Genomic DNA, 18,016 nt, shown 5'->3' with positions numbered 1-18,016 from the left:
CTAGAATAAGCTAAAATAATGTATCAAATACAGTCAAGACTCCAAAATACTCAATTCTCGCTGACCTTTTTCGGGGTATTTGTTTGAAGCAATTTTTTAAAAGCAGGTACAAGGGTGACCTCTTGTGTTACTATTCTATAACTGGATCTGTTGAACTTAAAAAGATTCTTAAGAAAGAGTCATGCAATGGTATTTTTATTTCTCCTTGGTAAACAAAGCCATTCTTGTAAATAGCAACTCATCACATCTCTGCCTGAAACGACTGTTAATACAAACAACATTGCACACTTATGTAACTGCATATTTGAACTAGCTAAAAACTAGACAAACAGCAATTTATTCAATATATATGAAAAATACATACATATTGCATAGCACTGAAACACCTCCAGCAAAGGTTCTGTTTAAGGACTAACTCCTGCTATACGATGTATAGCTGGTTGAAACTTAAGAACTATTCCCTTAGTCGTCTGTAAACTTCAAAACTTTTATTTTGTGCTTGGTATTTTTCAATTATTTCAACCGCTTAAGGGTTAAGCGCGCACATATTTATGACAGCAATTTAGAAAAAACCATTTGCTATTCATTCTGGAAATTTGAACAGCCACTTGCACTTCTTCAATTACCAAAATTACAATCTAGGTTTATCGCATCCCAAGACCATTTTGCAATTTCAAATAAATCAATTTAAAAACAAATGCAAGGCCACCATTTCAGTAGTATTATTAGTTCTTATGCACTTTCACTCTTTTTGGGATAGTAAATTTTAGAACCTGCTCTCTAGAGTATGTAAGATCTTACTTGGAGTAGCTGACTCACCCTTACCTAGTGATTCGCGTTTTAGGGCTCATTGAAACTGCAAGTACCAAAACTGATATTTGGTAAAAAATGAAACCTATAGAGTACTTTAATTTTTTTAACTGTTTCCGATTATATGAACAGAAATTTTAAAAGCATATAAATTTGCTAAGCAGAGGAAAATAAAAAAAGTTTATTTTAAACCAACAGGTAACAGCATCTAATGAGTGAAATGTATTGATAGCATTTGAAGTCCCAATAGGGAGAAAAAGACTAGCATTTCGCAGGTTCACTGAATTTTGTAAAACAAATGCCAATTAAATAATTACTTCCACAGCCTTACCTGTGTGTATTCTAACATGTCGTGTTAACTGACTTGGTTTCTGGAACGTCTTTCCACAGTGAGGACAGGAATAGGTAAACCCACTTCTGTCAATGTTTCTGTTGTAAGATCTAGTATTTGATACTCTGTCATAAAAAAAATAAAATTAAATAATTAAATAATTTTAATATGAAGCATTATTTTAATGATTTTATTTTAACCCATCATTTTTAGCATAGTGTAAACTTGATAACAACATACAGTATCAGCTGCAACAGTGAAAAACCAAAGTCTATAATGATACTAAAAGAACAATGCAATCAGCTTTTTTCTAAGGACCTACATGCACCAAGAATTTCAGTTATTTCTGTAATAAAAATGGATACACCCTAGAGGCTCTCTAGAGACATTTTCAGAGTATATTCTGCCAGAAGAATACAGTGACTTCACAAATATTATTTTTATGGGAACTTTCAACTCTGTGCAACTCTGCTTCTTTTGCCTGAACACAAGTCCTTTATTCTTAACTAGAATAGGAAAATCTCATGAATTTGAGTCTCAATGCACTTGCTGAAGTCTATAAGGAGCAAGCTAACAATTTAACAACCCAAATACTCACCCCTGCCCCTCAAACGCAAATCACACTCTCCACAGAACCATAATAACAGATGATATAAATTCCCCAAACTCATTTCTCTAAAAATCAAACTAACTAGTTTAAATGGCTGCTGAGAAACGTCAACAGCAATGTGGAAAACTGACTGAAAAAAAAAAAAAAAAAAGGAAAAAAAACCAGATTTTGCAGACCATCACAACAACTCAGGAAAACAAGCAGAAGCCACAAGGCAGCGGGCAAACCAGTACAGTACTGAGAGCATTCAATTATCTTCCATACTGTCTGAGTAACAACACCTATACATTAATCCAGCTTCTCAGTACTGCTTAATTCTAGATGATATTAAACAACTTTAAATACCTGGTGTTTTTATGAACAACTGAAAGAATTAGCTAATGTGGAGTAAAAGTGCAAAGCACACCACCACATTGAAAGACAAGTTGTATAACAGAAAAAAATAGCAGGGAAGTAATAGTCTGTGCATAACACAAGAAATCATTAAACTTCTCAAATGCTGCATCTTTCCACTCTAGGAGAACATAGATGTTCAGTGTATATTTAAAGGAAAGCACGTTTTCCCTTCCAATTACTTAAAAAAAACTACATGTATTTTTAAAGTCCTTTTATAATCTTAAAGAATGAGCACAGTGTGGGTAATATATTTTAATTTTACATATTAATTATATCTACTAAAATTTTAAAAAGTATCCACAATAAGTCAACTGAAAACTGAAGATAAGGAGAGAGAACAACACAGATGTTACAACCTCTTCTTTTCACCTGAGGACAGATCTAGACCAGCCTGATTGTCAGAATGCATTCTTTGATGAGCAATATGTCTTCACTGTATCTGCAGCACTTTAAGAACAAAAATAATATCTGATTTGGAGGTAGTTGTAGGGACAATCACTAAAGATCAGATCATCTTCTAAATTACTTCATCATTTAGAGTCAGAATGACCATTTTCTTTTCAGCAAAAGCTAGGTACTGAATTTAAATTAGTATTAAATTTAAATTTAAAAACTTCATAATAGTCTGAATACAAATGATTCAGAGAACTATTACCTTTTTGGCAATGAAAGTGCGTCCGCTCTATGAAAAAAACTTAAAGGAACAAAGCTCTTCATAATTTTAAATCCTAAAAAATCTCTGAAGCTTATTTTACACTGAAAAACAGTAGTCAAATTCATGTGTGTCTTTGAACTTTAAATACACTCTACATAACTGAGTTAAACCAAACATTAATTTTTCGTAATTCATTAATTAATCTTTTCACATTCAACAATAAAATCTGAATTTCCACATTTTTCACATTTTTCCTTTCAAAATTATTTCTGTGAAACACAGGTCTGAGCTGCATTTGCTTTGTGACGAACTGGAGCGGGAACACTGAATCAAGTCATTAACCCTGCTCATATACATGGGTTGTATTGGTCCTTGGTTAAAGGACAGCACAGCACCAGTACAGACAGCAGTTTATGGAACACAACTGCAACACGTTTCTACATCTGAACTGATGAATAAGACGAATGTCATATAAGAAAGTTCTGAATCCAGAAATAATCCATGCTTAGGAAAATAAACAAATGATCATGAAGCACTTAGATGTCTTTTATGTCAGCATGGGGCACACATAATACTCTCTCAAAATCACAACCATCATATTATATTCACTCTATTCTTTATTCATCCTAATCTTCATTCATCTCTACACAGGAGACGTCCACAACAAGAATGATTTTTGTATGCAATATGGTACATTTATATAACCCAATACAAACATAACTTGATTCTTCAAACCCTTAAATTTCTGTTTGCAAATGGAAATCTACAACAATACTTTTTTCAACCTTCTGGAACACAATTATTAAGATCTTAGAAGCTGTATCATCTGCTAAGAAAAAGAACTGGAAATAGCCAGTATTTCTTGGTTTTAGATAGGTAATTTTCCCCATCTGTTTTTTACAGAAACTGAGAAGAGATTAAGAGAAATCACTAGTCAAGACTTTAGGCTTTCTTAATATATAAACTAAACCAACAGAACTAAGTTTTTCTTCCTTCTAACTTAAAAAAATTCTCGCATTCCTAAAAGTAAAGTTAAACTAGAGAGCTGAAAGAAAGGACAGAACAAATATCCACCAAGAATAAGAACAGCATTTGTCAGGCCTCTTTTTTTACCTTCATTTTGTGCTTTTTCAGATTTACAAGAAACTCATGGGAGGTTGTGATGAGGACCGCTTGCAAAAAACAATTAAACTGAAATGAACAACTTTTCTTTGCAGAAGGCAATCATGAGAACTTTTGTCATTAAAATAAAGGCTATGTAAAATTAATATACATTTGCTTCGATGTACTGCTATTAGCCTTTAAAATCATAAACACACTTCAAAAAACCACTTTGCATCAGAAAAACTTAACCCGTGTTTACAAATAGCTAGCAGATGAACTATGCTTACTATGTGTGCCTAAATACAAAAACGGGGGGGGGGGAAGGCCTCCAAAAATAACCAACTTAAGCAAAGTTTTAAAAAGCAAATGCCATTTCATAATGGCATAGCAAAGAAAAGAAATTATCTGCATCAATCATGGTATTTTGCTGACTAGAAATGCTATTCCTGCTTTTCCCAGCTATCACCATAAAACTAGCATCTGCTCATTTTGTTACAATCCCGTGATCGTCACCTTATTTTATAGTGAGTTTTCATATGCTCCTTTAGCTGCGAGGAAGTTTCAAATTCCTTTTTGCAAGATTTGCAGCTGTGGATCCTGCTGCCTGCCAATTCTTGACGATGTTCTTCCATGTGTATGGACAGCTGACTCTGTAAAGTGAATTCATCTCCACATTCTGAACAGATAAGATTCTGAGAGAGATAATAGACACTGATTTTTAAAAATATTCCCAAAGAGCAGTACACACACAAGCTTTGCTCAAGCAGATTAATGTATCCTTCTATGGACATTGTCAGCTGGAAGCAAGCAGCAATAAAAGTATACAGCAAAAAAATTTTATGAGTCCCATATATAAACCATGAACAATAATCACTGTAAGATTATATTAATATTTATATTTGAAGAAACTCCACTGAAACTGAATTCTGAAAAAAGTTCACACGGCAGCAGCAGCAAGCACTTCAGTACCACCATCACCAGTCCCTATTTCCTTGGTAGGCTGATTCAAGACACACACAGAAACTTACCTCAGTGCCATTACACTATGGTCTACAGAAACATTGGTAACAAATACTACTTTCTAACCACAAGCACCTTAAATGTAGAGTCAGGGATTTCTCACTTTTACTGGTTAAAATTATATTTTTAAACAGTAATCCCACCACAGTTAGTACTGAATTTTCTTAAGATATCTTCACAGAAAAGCTGACAGAAATTAATAGGGACACATAATACTTCTGACAGATAAACCATTAATTTTACAGCAGTGTTAAACACACCATTTTCCAGTTATATTATTATTCTATGACATTTAGAATGGAAACTAACTTCTGATGTTTAATGCAAAACTATTGTCACTTCTCTGAAATTCAGAGGCAGAATCAAAGTCAAATATTATTTCAATGAAAACTAAAAGCTCTTGACTTCCTTTTGCTTTACAAAATTCTTAATTTTTATTTGTCATTCCATCTTTATTTTACAAAATCTAAGCTGAGAGTTAAGCTTAAATGTCTAAAAATATCTATTATCTCTGTTAAATGTTCCTCACTGGTGTGCATAAATAACTTCAGACATCAATAACTTCAGATGGTCAATAACCTCTGCTTCAAGTTCAAATTCCAGATCTCCTACAGGTCCTAGGCAAAAGTACTGGGCAAGTTATTCCTGCAGTTCTCTGTGAATTGTTACGTACATCTCTGTTTCATCATAAAATTATTGGGCATTATAAGAATACATTCATTAGCAATTGAAAGGTACTCATATTTTTATAAATTTAATGTTCAAACTGCAGATTGAATTTTAAATTAGAAGGCATCACACAGTCTATTCTTCTGACATCTGCACCAAGTATCAAAATTAGAGCTGCTGAAGTGCATGAAAAATCACTTAGTGGCAGAAATGAATATCAAAAATCACTCTCAGGTGTCTTTCTTGATGCTTAGTTTCCTTATTCTGATGTTTTTAGCCATTTATAAATCAAGTTCCCTTAATAATACCCATTAAGCCATGTATCATTATAGATATATTAACATGCAACAAAATTGTACTCAAGTCCACTTAACTTGGCTGTGTATGTGACAAAATGTGAACTAAAACATGATTAAAGAAGGAACACAATCTCTACACATGGGATACCCTGCCTGGATTAGACAAGTATAAACAGGCCTATTATCCCAAACGTAGTGGTCAAAACTGCTGCAAAGCTGTCTGCAGTTGGCATGGAGAAATATACCACTGTTATGTTTACGATCAGAAGCCAGATGATAACAGCTCTTTAGCTCCAATTCTCCAACATAAAGTCTAAGTTTAAAAAAGCCTTCACGGGAGAAGGAGCAATTACTTGATTGAAAACTTGGTATTTTGGGCAGTGCAATCAACTCTGGCAACTGCAATAATGCAGTAATGCCTATAAAGGGTGCAAAACACCACTGTGTATTAACTGTTTGCTAAGAATTCAACCAACGCCTTATAAAAATGGAAAACTAAATTTTGAGAGGGAAAGAAAGACAAAGCACTTTGAAGCGAAACCACCACTCAAAAACAGAAGTGGGAGTTGTAGATAAGGGAACAACTTCTTCTATTTCTATAGATGGTGAGAGTGCCTCACCATGACATCTGCCATAAACACAATCACCCAGATTATTACATGTGGGCTTATGTAGATGAAGTCACAGAAATATCTTCAAAATAAAAGTATTTGAAAATAACCAATCAGTTAATATTTATATATATGTCAAACATGCACAGATTCTCTTTGTTAACAAAGACACGATGGGAACACTTAGTTATATCCAGCTTATTAATTTTTGTAACTATTATTAAAACAGTCTCCCCACTAAAAGTTTTTTATTTCTTTTAAATCAAATAATTTATTCACTCTTCCAATCTAAGGCATACGGGTAGGGGATTAAATACAACTATTATGACATGTCTTTTCAAAATTTAAGTTATGACATTTAATGAATTACCTCCTCTTTCTCATGTAGCATTATATGAGCTTTCAGACTGGCTACTCTGGAGAATTTCTTGTTGCACACAGGACAGGTAGGATCTTCGCCATTGTGAGTACATTTATGAAGTGTCAAGTTGAATTCAACATTAAATGACATCGGACACTGGTCACATCGGTGAGGCTGTTCGTTAAAATCACAAAAATTAAGACAAAAGTCATTAATTACATTAATTCAAAATTACATATACCCTGGGTGACACATATAACCATACAAATCAAAATGTTAAAAACAGAAGAGCAGTTCAAGTAGTTCCAGCTTTGTGAAACAGAAAACAAGGAAAAGAAATTAAATGCTTCATATTACAGATGCAACCTGTGGCAAAAGTTTCATTTAAAAAGTCAGTCCAGTCTTAAGCACATATCTGTATTTTTCTCATTCTTTCCTAAATTTGACTTGTAAGCAGCTAAAGTGATGACATTAATCTACTGCTTAATACATACATACTAAATTAGTTTATTAGTGAGGTCCAGTTAATCAATATAAGTATTATTTTCTTTTTATTGCTAATATATAGAATCACTTTGAAAATTCGATTGAAAGAAACCTATACACTTCCTCATCTACCTGAATATTTTATAAGTCAAAGAAAATAGCTAAAATTAAAAATTACTGATCTGGAAACAGCAATCTAACTAAACAACATCAAAGTAAGGTCCTGTCTCAAAAGAAACATGAGAAAACATGAAAGAGAAGAAACTTAACTGAGGTCCCCAAGTAGTAATTTTTAGTGGTGTGACTAAAAACATGGAAAAGATGTCTTGTGTTAGCTTTACCTGACAGTCTATGAAAATATCATTATACATTGGTTATATCTACCAGAATTCATACCTTGTCATTTTGCTCATGATCCCTCATATGGCGCTGGAACTGGGTCTCTTTTGGAAAAGACAGCAAACAAATCTCACACTTATGCAAGTTAGCTACTTGGTAGGGAAAATTTCCGTTCTCTATATTTGATGTCAGAACGTCATCTACAAAACAACAATCAAAACATTTGTATAAAGTCATATTTCATCTACTTATAATTTATTGTAAAAAACAAATTTTTTGAAGCAGAAACTATTTCAACTCCTCTAAGATTTTGACTTATACAACACTCTAAATTCAAGGGATCTTGCAGATATCAAACATAAACATTACTGCTTTCAGTGACAACAGATCAACCACATATATCCATACTGCCAGTTGCTAAAGAGATAAACAATCACCTTTTCCTAGTAATTTGAAATAAATTCTTCCTGTGCTTCATAAACATCCATCAAATTTGCAACAGAATAAAACTCTGCCAGATACACCAGGTATGAGTAAGATACTGAGAAGGGTTGCTTTTAATAATATTACATCGCGCGTTTTTAAGACTTTTAAAAATTACGTAGTCAGTAGTCCTGACTATACAAGTTTTCTGCCCTCCATCACTTCTCTCTCTTTTTTTTCCTTAAGAAAAATTTGGACATCTTTTCTTTCTTCTACACTTGGCAACGTAAAACCTTTATTAAAACCTTTAGAGTTGTAAAACCAACACCACTGTTTCAAATAGCTGAGAGAGAGGCAATAAACTGGAAGTCAAACTGTGTACACATTAAGTCAGTGAAGAAAGAGATGTATTTTCCTTTAAACAGACCCAGTCTAAGTCCATACAGTTTTCTTGTTTTGAACTCCTAAAATCACATAACTTTGGATATACAAGTTCCAAGCTTCTATATCCTCTTGCTAAAATGGCCAAAGTCACACATATAAATACTTTACAATATACAGACAATATTAATCCAACTAAGTTAAACACATTTTACATTTGAGAAGATACTGCATTACTACAGAAGTTATCTTTATTTAAGAATAACTTGAAGAAAAGCAATTGGCAGGAGAACTTATTATATCATTCAAAGCAGTATTATTAAAATGAAAATAAAAATTGATTGACTTGTGCTGCAGGTTAGGGACACTGAAGTGAAAAAATCCACAGAATTCAGTTTCAAACATTCCTACAGCTCCAACTACATCGACAACAGAACACCAAAAGAAGGGAACATTGATTTTGTGATCTAGACACTCAAGGCCTGATATTTCTCTTTAAGTCAGTACTTTCCACCATGAATATAAGAATTAGGCACAGGAAGTAACAACACAAGTAGAAGTTTACAGCATTCTGTTTACATTTCCTCAGAGGAAATCAAAGATCACAATTCATACAGTATTTCTGCTCAGTACTGCACCCACTTCAAAGTCCTGTCTCATTCATCACAACATTTACAAGGGAGGGGAAAAAAAAAATCAGTACCTTATATCCTGACCATATTTTCTGCTTGCCAAAATTCTCATGAATAAACTTTAAAAGCTTGTAGTTGAGGAAGCTGTAGGAAACATTTCAGCATAATATATTTTGGGCAAGAAGTAAAAACAATGTCCTAGGGACTTACACTTCCCATTTCTGAACCGAGATGCCCAATTAACTTCTGCTTTGCAAAGTTTAGTTATAAAGTATTTCTCTGTAACAGAAAGATGTAAGTATCACAAATATTTATCATGTGTAAACTTAACCTACTGCATCCTTTAATGGACTCTCAGTTGTACATTCATAGTATATGCAGACACTATCAATAACAACCCTGAAACAGTCATATTTCTTCAATAATTAAAACCCACAGCTTTAACTAAAAGACACAGTCCTTTAAGCATCCTTGTGATAAATACCCCTGAGTTGAATAAAGGACACAAAATCAGTTTCTGTAAATACTGACAGGACAAGGGATGTGGAAGAAAAATCTACTCTGATACTTGGGCTATATGAAAACGTAATGCAGAAGGTTTTCCTTTCCCCTAGAAAAAGGAGTAATTGTTCAACCCCATGAAAGCCTGACCTCTCACTTTGACAACTGAAAAATGATCCAATCCATGACTTTAGAAAGGCCTTCAAGCCTTCTCCTTCAACCAAAGAGATTGTTATCTTTAAAGTCACTCTTAAGATCAAAGACACTGGACAATATACAAAAACAATGCCTAAGAAATTGAAGTAGCTAAAGTGTAACACCGACATCAAAGGTGCTAACTTTGAAACACAGAAAAAGCAACATGTTCACTAGTGTCTGAATAACATTACTAAATGACACCGGTTTTCATTCAATAACATTTCTAGGTATCATTTTCATTAAAATGTGTATCATATCTGTAATATTGACTGTAATACTGATTAATCTACAGGCTGTGAATTTTCTTCTGGAATTCAAAAGGAGTTTAATTATAAAATGAAAAATCAAATATCTTTGATTTTCAACAGAAAATGTGATGTTTCAACAGAATTTGATGACTATATTTCTATGAAATCATACCACCTGATTGCAGAGATATACAAGAAGACAGTACTTCAGCTTTTCTTTAAAAAGACAGAAATGATTAACATTAAATCAGAAAGAGGTAACAAGATAGAGAAAACCAGGAAAGACACTGTCAATTAAAATTAACAAGCAAGTGAGCTATATTTTGACTTTCCAGGCAGCACTCCTGGATTCATGAAGTATGGCTTGAGTCTGTCTTCATTTCAATGTGAAAATGAAACAACAGTTTGACAAAGTTTTTTGTTAGATTTAATATCCAGATGAAGACTTTACACTGATACCTCTATCATAAAAGTCAAAGTAATAACCTAAAATACTGTATTTTAGATAAATCATCATAAAACAATCTTTCCTTATATTAGAGGAAAAAGTGCTTTTAGACACATCAACTTGGATCATGAAACAAGCCAACCACTGCAAAATACTGAACCTATCCTGAAGGCCAATATTTTTGAATACCAAAAAAAACATGTAGATTATGTCAGTTCAAGAAGCTGGCAGTGGGGTATGGACCCTGTACTTTTAAATGCCCTGAGAAATTTGTTAATTGAAAAAACCCCACAACAATTTTAAACATTCTCTGTGTACCAAAGGGAAACAAAATGAAGATACTGACATACCTGACACAGTGTTTAATGGACACAATTCATCATTTATCATATTATGAAGCACATAATAAATAGATAATATGATGCTTATGCTCTCAGAAAAATATAAGTATTAGGTACACAAATTAAGCAATCTATTTAATGTCAGACATACTCTGGCAGATGAAAACAGAAGTCTGCTGTTTATTAATGAACTAACTGAATGCCATTCAAGCCAGCAATACAGAATTAAAAGTTTGAGGGTTTAATTCAAGAAGACATTATCTGATTAAACACATAATGTCAGCACAATCACACAAAAAACTGGCATGCTCTTAGTAGAGAGAAGCTACTTAGTGATATCATAAACACACACAGAGAAAACACAAAATTACTATCAGAGTAACAAACCCTTAGAAAAAACAAGTGATTTTTTCAGATCTGCACAGTACAACAAATAATAAACCTCGCTGAACAGGTGCAAAGCTTAAAACACTGCCATTTATTAATATGAACTGCATGGAAACAGTGCAGAAGCTGCTGTCACTTACTATTTTTTTTCCAATTTGCATATTAGTCTGGTTGCAACATAAATCAACCTTATTACATCACAGCCTGAGAGAGACAGTCAAGTATCAAAACAATTAAACTAAACAGTGAGTACTTAGCTCATTATGCACTGTCAAACACATTTTTGCCTGTATGTACTTTCAAATGTATTTTTGTCTGTATCCTTACAGTTTGTCCAAAGTGCCCACAGATAGCAGAATCAGATTTGTGAAGTACCTATCAATGATAATAAACTTTCAGTTTAAAGATAGTCTTATTTAAATACTCTTAATGTTACAACCTGTAATTTCTGTTTTAAATTTATTGCCCCTCACAGAGCAGTAGCAATCACATTGGGTCAACTCAGCCGTGACACAGCCTTCACCAACACTTGACCTCGGGAGTTGAGTCAGCGAGCAGGTGCTCTCTGCTATAAGCCACTGACGACAACTCAGCGTGGAAGGAGGAAGACAGAATAAGAGCACTCCAAGCCTTCCCTCCTTATGTAAGCAGCACTGTGCCTCATGGCAGCCTGCAGTCCTCTCTGCAAGGCGCAGATGGACTCATTCAGCTGTGAATGCAGCACAGCCTTATTAGACCTCTAATAACCTCCTCGCATCTGACCGAGAGGACACTGCGAATAAAGCACTCAAGCTTGTGAAATTTGTGGATGAAAATTTGTCACTGAAGTTAAATGGCAGCTGGCAAGCCTAGGGACAAAAGGGTCTGACCCTATCAAAACCTATTTACTAATTTATGAGTGACAAGAAAGTGGTAGGACAAGAGAACAAAACAGGGATGCCAACACTGACATTTCCTCATACTACACTTGAACTCATAGAACGCAAATGATAATGAATCATTAAAACATTTTGCCTAGTTCTGCAATCATAAAAGAAACAGTTTACTTTAAATTTAGCTCAGTACTCTTAAACCAAAAATAGAAGTCATTCCTCGTGACTTCTGATGGGAAGAGAAGGGGAGAGACTAACTCTCAGTCCACGTATCAAATCAAAATCCAGAAATCAATCAATATTGGCTTGTATAAGACAAGGTAGTTTTATTATGTTTTGGTCAACACACAATCAGGAATGTAAAGTACTACCAGTCCGGACACTTGGCTTCCAGGAGTGCACTGCTGGGATGGACATCCAGGGGCAAATCACTCAGCATGTGCCAACATAATGCAGCTGCACTCCTTTCAGGAGCAGACGATTCCAGACATTGCACAGCTACATTAATGCACTGCAGCAGCAGAGAAGCCTGACAGGACATGGAATTAACAGCTCCATCATAACTGGTTAGATACTAAATGGATTGCATTGGGTCTGGTTGGGATGGACTCAACTTCCTTCCTATCAGCTGTTTAAAATCTGTGACTAAAGGCAAACATTTGCCTTTGCATCACTTGGTTGGGCTTTTTTGTTGGATGGTGATTCAGCTGGCTTGAGGGGTTTTTTGTTTTGGTTTGGGGGTTTTACCTTTTTCTTTTTTACCTTTCTTTTTTTTTTAAATTTTATTTACTAAACTGTCTTCATCTCAACCTACAAGCTTTTTCTTGCTCTCGCCATTCCTGTTCTCTCTCTCATCCTACTGCAAGAGAAAGTGAGCAAGTGGCTGGAGCGTGTTTCATGGCTGGCCAAGGACAACCCACCACACAGATACACCATCCGCATCATCCTAATCTACACAGATAACTGAAAATATTGGCATCTCCCTAACCAACTTCGATAGCTTCATCTGCTATTCAGGTAAATCCTGTCATATTTATTGTTAAATACTCCAAAACAGGAGTTATACTTTTTTCCCCACAGTTGCATATGAATATACCAAGCCACTGTTTTTCAGCTGTTTGTTTTTACATGATTTGGATATCTCCTGGTTGAGACCATGACCCTTAGCTGTGCCCAGCCACTACAGTGTTAACAGAAACTTCTGAATGAAGTCAATGATTTACCACATGATCATCCTTCTCCCAGGGAGTGAACAAAATCCAACTGCAGCAAAAAACCTCATAAGAAAGACAAGAGAGGTCTCAAATAGAAACTGTAATTATATCTGGAAGCACTTAATGCAAATGAATAAATGAGGTATGAAGGTATCAGCACAAGTGCAATAGGGAATAAGATTTCTGCAACTGGCAGAAAGCTACAGAGAAGGGACAGAACAGGGGCTGAAATTATCACATAGACAGAACTTAAACACAAATCATTCAACTGCATAATAACTTGGGAAAAGACACACACATATTTCAAGTATAGTGAGGATCTAATGTGGAATTAAAGCACACCAGTGTGATCCAAGTTTATCATCTTCTCCCTAAGACCCAGCACACCCTGGGTAAATAACCACAGATTTTCTTACTGCAGAATAGTGAGATGGCCAAACAACAGTATCGCTATTAAAATCTAACGATTATCTTTTCTAAGGCAAAAGTTTGGGCAGTTGTCCTTCTGTATGTTTTAAAAAGGAATTACCTATACCTATCCTATTTAAAAGATTTAGAGCACATCACATAAGCAGCACCTCAACCTCTTCATTCTTGCCTGCAAGACATGACTCCCCTATTCTCTTCTTGTCAGTCAAAGGTCACCACATAAAACCCTAATACACAACTACTAAAATAATCTACATAACAAAAATTTGGTAAGACTTCACTGGGGAGTTCAAGTTTCAATTTTTTTCAGTAATACAAAAGTGGAATGTAAAGCCTCTAAACTGACCTTCTAATTCAATACACTCACACCATAAATTATGCAAACCAAATACAGCCAGCTCTGCAGAGCTGTGTCATCTTCTCTGTTTCTCAGCTTTGTGTATTTAATATTTAGCACTCTTCATATGTGAAATCTGTTACAATTCAGGCCTCCCGAAGGCACGATAAACTCAAATTTTAACTGCACTCATAAAAGAATTCAGCTCAAACTTGCGCAAAAGTGGCCTTCGGGTTTAATATGTGACATACACTCTAGGCTTAAAAAACGCTTCAGTATGTCCTAAAATATTTCATTTTGCTGTTCAAAGAATTCCTCCTCTGCTATCTGAAAAAGATCTCACAGTCATGAAGGTCAAAACTGCTCATTTCATGTTGCTGCTATTCAGTGACAAACATCACAGGTACAACAGAAAGAACCTCTCTACGGAAGAAGACTCCACAACTTCCTTCTGTAACCAATGCCAGTGCTCAGTCACCCTCACACTGAAAAAGTGTTTCCTTATGCTCAGATAGAACCTCCCATTTTTTGGTTTGTGCCCAGAGAAGTCAATTTGAACAGTTCAATTGAGATTAAAAAAAAAAAAAAGAAGAAATCATTGCAAAATGGTTTTGGGGAAACACTACGATGCCAAAAAAAAGGTTATCTTAGAATAGCAGCTATTGAGGTCACGATATTATTTTGACTGTTGTTGCCTAGAGTTCATTTTTTTATCCAACATATTTAATTTTCCTAGAATGAAGAACTTGTTCTAGTCTTTGACATGCATGGCGGTTGAAGAAGTCTAAAGGAAGCTGTGTAACATTACTGATTCACCTTTATTTTCTCTCAAAGATGCATTACCAGAAACATACAGACTGTACAACTACAGAGCAACACTTCTCTTTCATGATACACATCAGCATAACAAGGCCGTAGGAATTCCAAGGACCACACTAAAAAAGAACCTAAAAGTGTACAATTTCCTAAGTAAGAGATATGAAATTTATTTTTGCAAACAGCTGTTTCCTAAAAAAAAATCCTCCTGCCAAAAGTGAAGCCTATGCTTCAGTTGCACAACTAGTTTTCAAAGTTTGTCAGTCTGTATCTGAATGGGACAAACAGCCAAACGTCCTCAGAACATAAAATTCCTTAATTCAAGCTGTCCTGTTCAACCAGAGCTTCCTCATTCATGACCTTCTTTCGTCACACAGAAGTGTAGAAAAAAACATGACACTTGCCAACACTGACTTTGCTGTTTTCCCAAACTACTGAAATCCCAAGGACCAAAGACACCAGAACCCACAAAATTTGCCTATATAGGAACAGTCACTGCAGTTACAGATGTCTCTGAATCCTCATGGTAGCCCTGCACGTTGTAATACTAAACCACTGCCTGCAAACTACCTCTGCGAAACAATTTCGTTAGTAAACGAGCAAATTTCTTTCAAAGGAAACAAATACATGAAAAATACGGAATGTGATGAAACTCACATCAAGTCTTGGCAGCCATACACTCCTCTTACCATAGGAAGAGCCTAAGATCAAGATCCAACTACAAGCAAAATGAACAGTTACTATGAACTTTTTCTGGACAGTCTGTCTCAGTTTTGATCTTTTTCTCATTCATGCATCATGCCATTAGTACAGGAGCTTACGCATGTATGACATGTGCAACCTTTCAAGAACTACTAGAGAATTAAGGAGATCTTTGTGTTCAAGTAAACTTTAAAAATGCCCAAACCTACAACCTCCAAAATATAACAGCAGAAATTCTTTGGGACTGTCTTGATATGCTTATTCCTTAGTGATCAAAAGCTGAGATAAATGCTCCCAACAGAAGCAACAACAAAAACAACAAAAAACCCCAAAACAAAACAAAAAAAAACAAAACAACAACAACCCCCCCACTTCTGACAGGAAACTGTGGTCCATTTAGCTTTCCATAATGTAGAAAACATTTTATCCAACTTCCCAACATTCACCTAACAGCACAGCAATTCTTTTTTGCCTGTCAGCACGCTTCAATCCTACAAAAAAAAAAAATATTCCACAGAAGGCTCACCTACACATTCCCCTTGCAGAGCCAGAGCTCATCTGCAAGCACTGGGAAAACCAAACATTCTAAATATATACTGAAAATATTAACTGACTTTTTATGACTGAAATAACCACAGTATTCAGATGCTTTATGAAATTTCACTCTGTTCTATCTATTGAAAAAAAATATAACCCCCCCCCCAAAATCTACTGCTAAGTGCTTGTGCTGAAGGAGAAGTCACAGATAAGGGTTTCAGGCCTACCTGATACACAGTATTTTTGCAGTTTGTGGGCCTTAATCAGATACTGCTCACAGAACCCCAGTAACATCAGCAGAAATAAACTGCACAAAAGAGCCATAAAACTCACCATCTACCAACTACTGTCAGAAAAACCCCCATCAAACCAATCCTGCCCTGAAGTACTGTCCAGTCATCGACAACAGTAAAATGCAATCAAAAATTTTTAAATCGAAGACTAATATATGTTCGGGAAAGAAAACCAGGGGGGTTTTCGTGTGGGTTTTTTTTTTTTTTTTACACATATACTCACAAAGAAAACAACTACAAGGATGTTTTTTAAGGCCAAAAAAAGAAAAAAAAAAAAGAACTACTTTCTCCTTGAAAATCAGAGAGGTGGACGAGTTAAACCTCATTTTCCATTTGTTTATCATCCTTCATTCGAAGCTCTCGTTAGTGTGGCCGGAGGGAGGAGGTGAGGGAAAAGAGCGGCGGAAGGAGCCGGAGCCCTCCCGTCCTGCCGGCCGCCAGGCGGACCGGGCTCTTCCCCCGGCCCTTCCCGCCGGCCCGGCGTCGGGACCGCATCGCGGGAGGAGGAGAAGAGCGAGGAGGAGGGCGGCCAGGGCCGAGAACCCTCCTCCAGCGGCCTCCACAGCCACGGCCCTGCTCCGCGGGCAGGAGGCAGCGGGACGAGGCCCGCCCCGGCCCCGCTCCGCCGCTGCCCGCCCGGTATCATTCCGCAGGGCCGGGCCCGACTCCCTCCCCTCTCCTCTCCTCCCCTCCGCCCGCCCGCCTGTACCCTCGCACAATAGACCCGGCCTTCCTCCCCCATATCCGGGGACTATATGCGCAGCCCGCGGAGGCTTCTCGCCTCCCACCCCCGGGCACGGGTCGCGCCCGCCCGGCCGCACTCGTTACCTGCCTCGGCGCCGGGCTCGCAACTCTCCCCGCCGGGCTCGGGGGGCCGCCCCCTCGGCATGGCCGCCCCCTCCTCCCCGTCCCTCCCGCCCCCCTGGCGCACGCACACACAGACACTTGGAACGGTGGAGGGGGAGAAGGCGGGGCGGGGACGAGCGGGCGGGCCCGGCCCTATACAGGGTCGGCGGGGGGCGGACGGCGGCGCTCCCGGCGGGGGCACGGGCGGGGGGCGAGCGGGGCGGCGGCGAACTCACGGCAGGGCCGGGCGGGCGGGCGGGGGGCACGGGCGGGTGAGGGGCGGCGGCGGCGGCGGCACACAGTGCGCATGCGGCCGCGGTCGGGGGGGGCAGGTCGGTACATCCGGGTGTGGTGGCGGGCGGGGCCGGGATGGCGCCCGGCGGAGCTGGAGCGGGGTGGTGTTGGAGCCGGCGCCGGATGGGGTCTCTGCGTCCCCCGAGCGCCGGGGCCGGCCCGCTGAGTCTACCTGCATGTGGCTCCAGCAGGAGCGTCCCACCTGGACGCGTTGCTGTGTCACCTGCTCTATGTGACCCTGCGTTGGCAGGAGGGTTGGACTTGGATGATCTGCAGAGGGCATTCCAACGCTAACAATTCTGTGGTTTTGTGGGGGCTGGAGTCTCGCTTTCACAGCCCCGAAGCTGGCGGGGCTCGACCAAAGGCGCATGGTTGATGACCTGAAGTTGCGTCGGGAGGATTAGATTGGATACTAGGAAAAGATTT

The 18,016-nt window shown here is 37.5% G+C and overlaps 1 protein-coding gene across 9 annotated transcripts in view; it reads right to left on the bottom strand.

The window, feature by feature from the left end:
• The window catches only part of ZNF236 (zinc finger protein 236), a 72,676-nt gene extending 55,071 nt beyond the window's left edge, over nt 1–17,605 (bottom strand). For 3 of the 9 annotated variants that reach the window (XR_007908599.1, XR_007908598.1, XM_051812671.1), the window contains exons 1-5: nt 17,279–17,502; nt 7,749–7,891; nt 6,876–7,040; nt 4,420–4,598; nt 1,142–1,266 (exon numbers count right to left, since the gene is read on the bottom strand). Coding sequence is in view for 7 of the 9 variants with exons in the window: in XM_051812671.1 (XP_051668631.1) it covers nt 1,142–1,266; nt 4,420–4,598; nt 6,876–7,040; nt 7,749–7,891; nt 17,279–17,339 (673 nt within the window). In the remaining 2 variants the exon portion in view is untranslated. Of the gene's footprint in view, nt 1–1,141; nt 1,267–4,419; nt 4,599–6,875; nt 7,041–7,748; nt 7,892–9,198; nt 9,934–17,278; nt 17,503–17,532 lie in introns of those variants that run through there. The other 6 variants (XM_051812665.1, XM_051812666.1, XM_051812667.1 and 3 more) reach the window with 4 other exon arrangements.
• Nucleotides 17,606–18,016: the final 411 nt, after the last annotated feature.

The sequence above is a fragment of the Manacus candei genome, unplaced genomic scaffold, assembly GCF_025592945.1.
Source record: "Manacus candei isolate 608988 ecotype Guabito, Panama unplaced genomic scaffold, ASM2559294v1 h1tg000088l, whole genome shotgun sequence".
In the NCBI taxonomy this organism is placed as follows: Eukaryota; Metazoa; Chordata; class Aves; order Passeriformes; family Pipridae; genus Manacus; species Manacus candei.
Note: the sequence above shows the minus strand (reverse complement) of the source record. Positions and strands in the feature narration are given on the sequence as shown.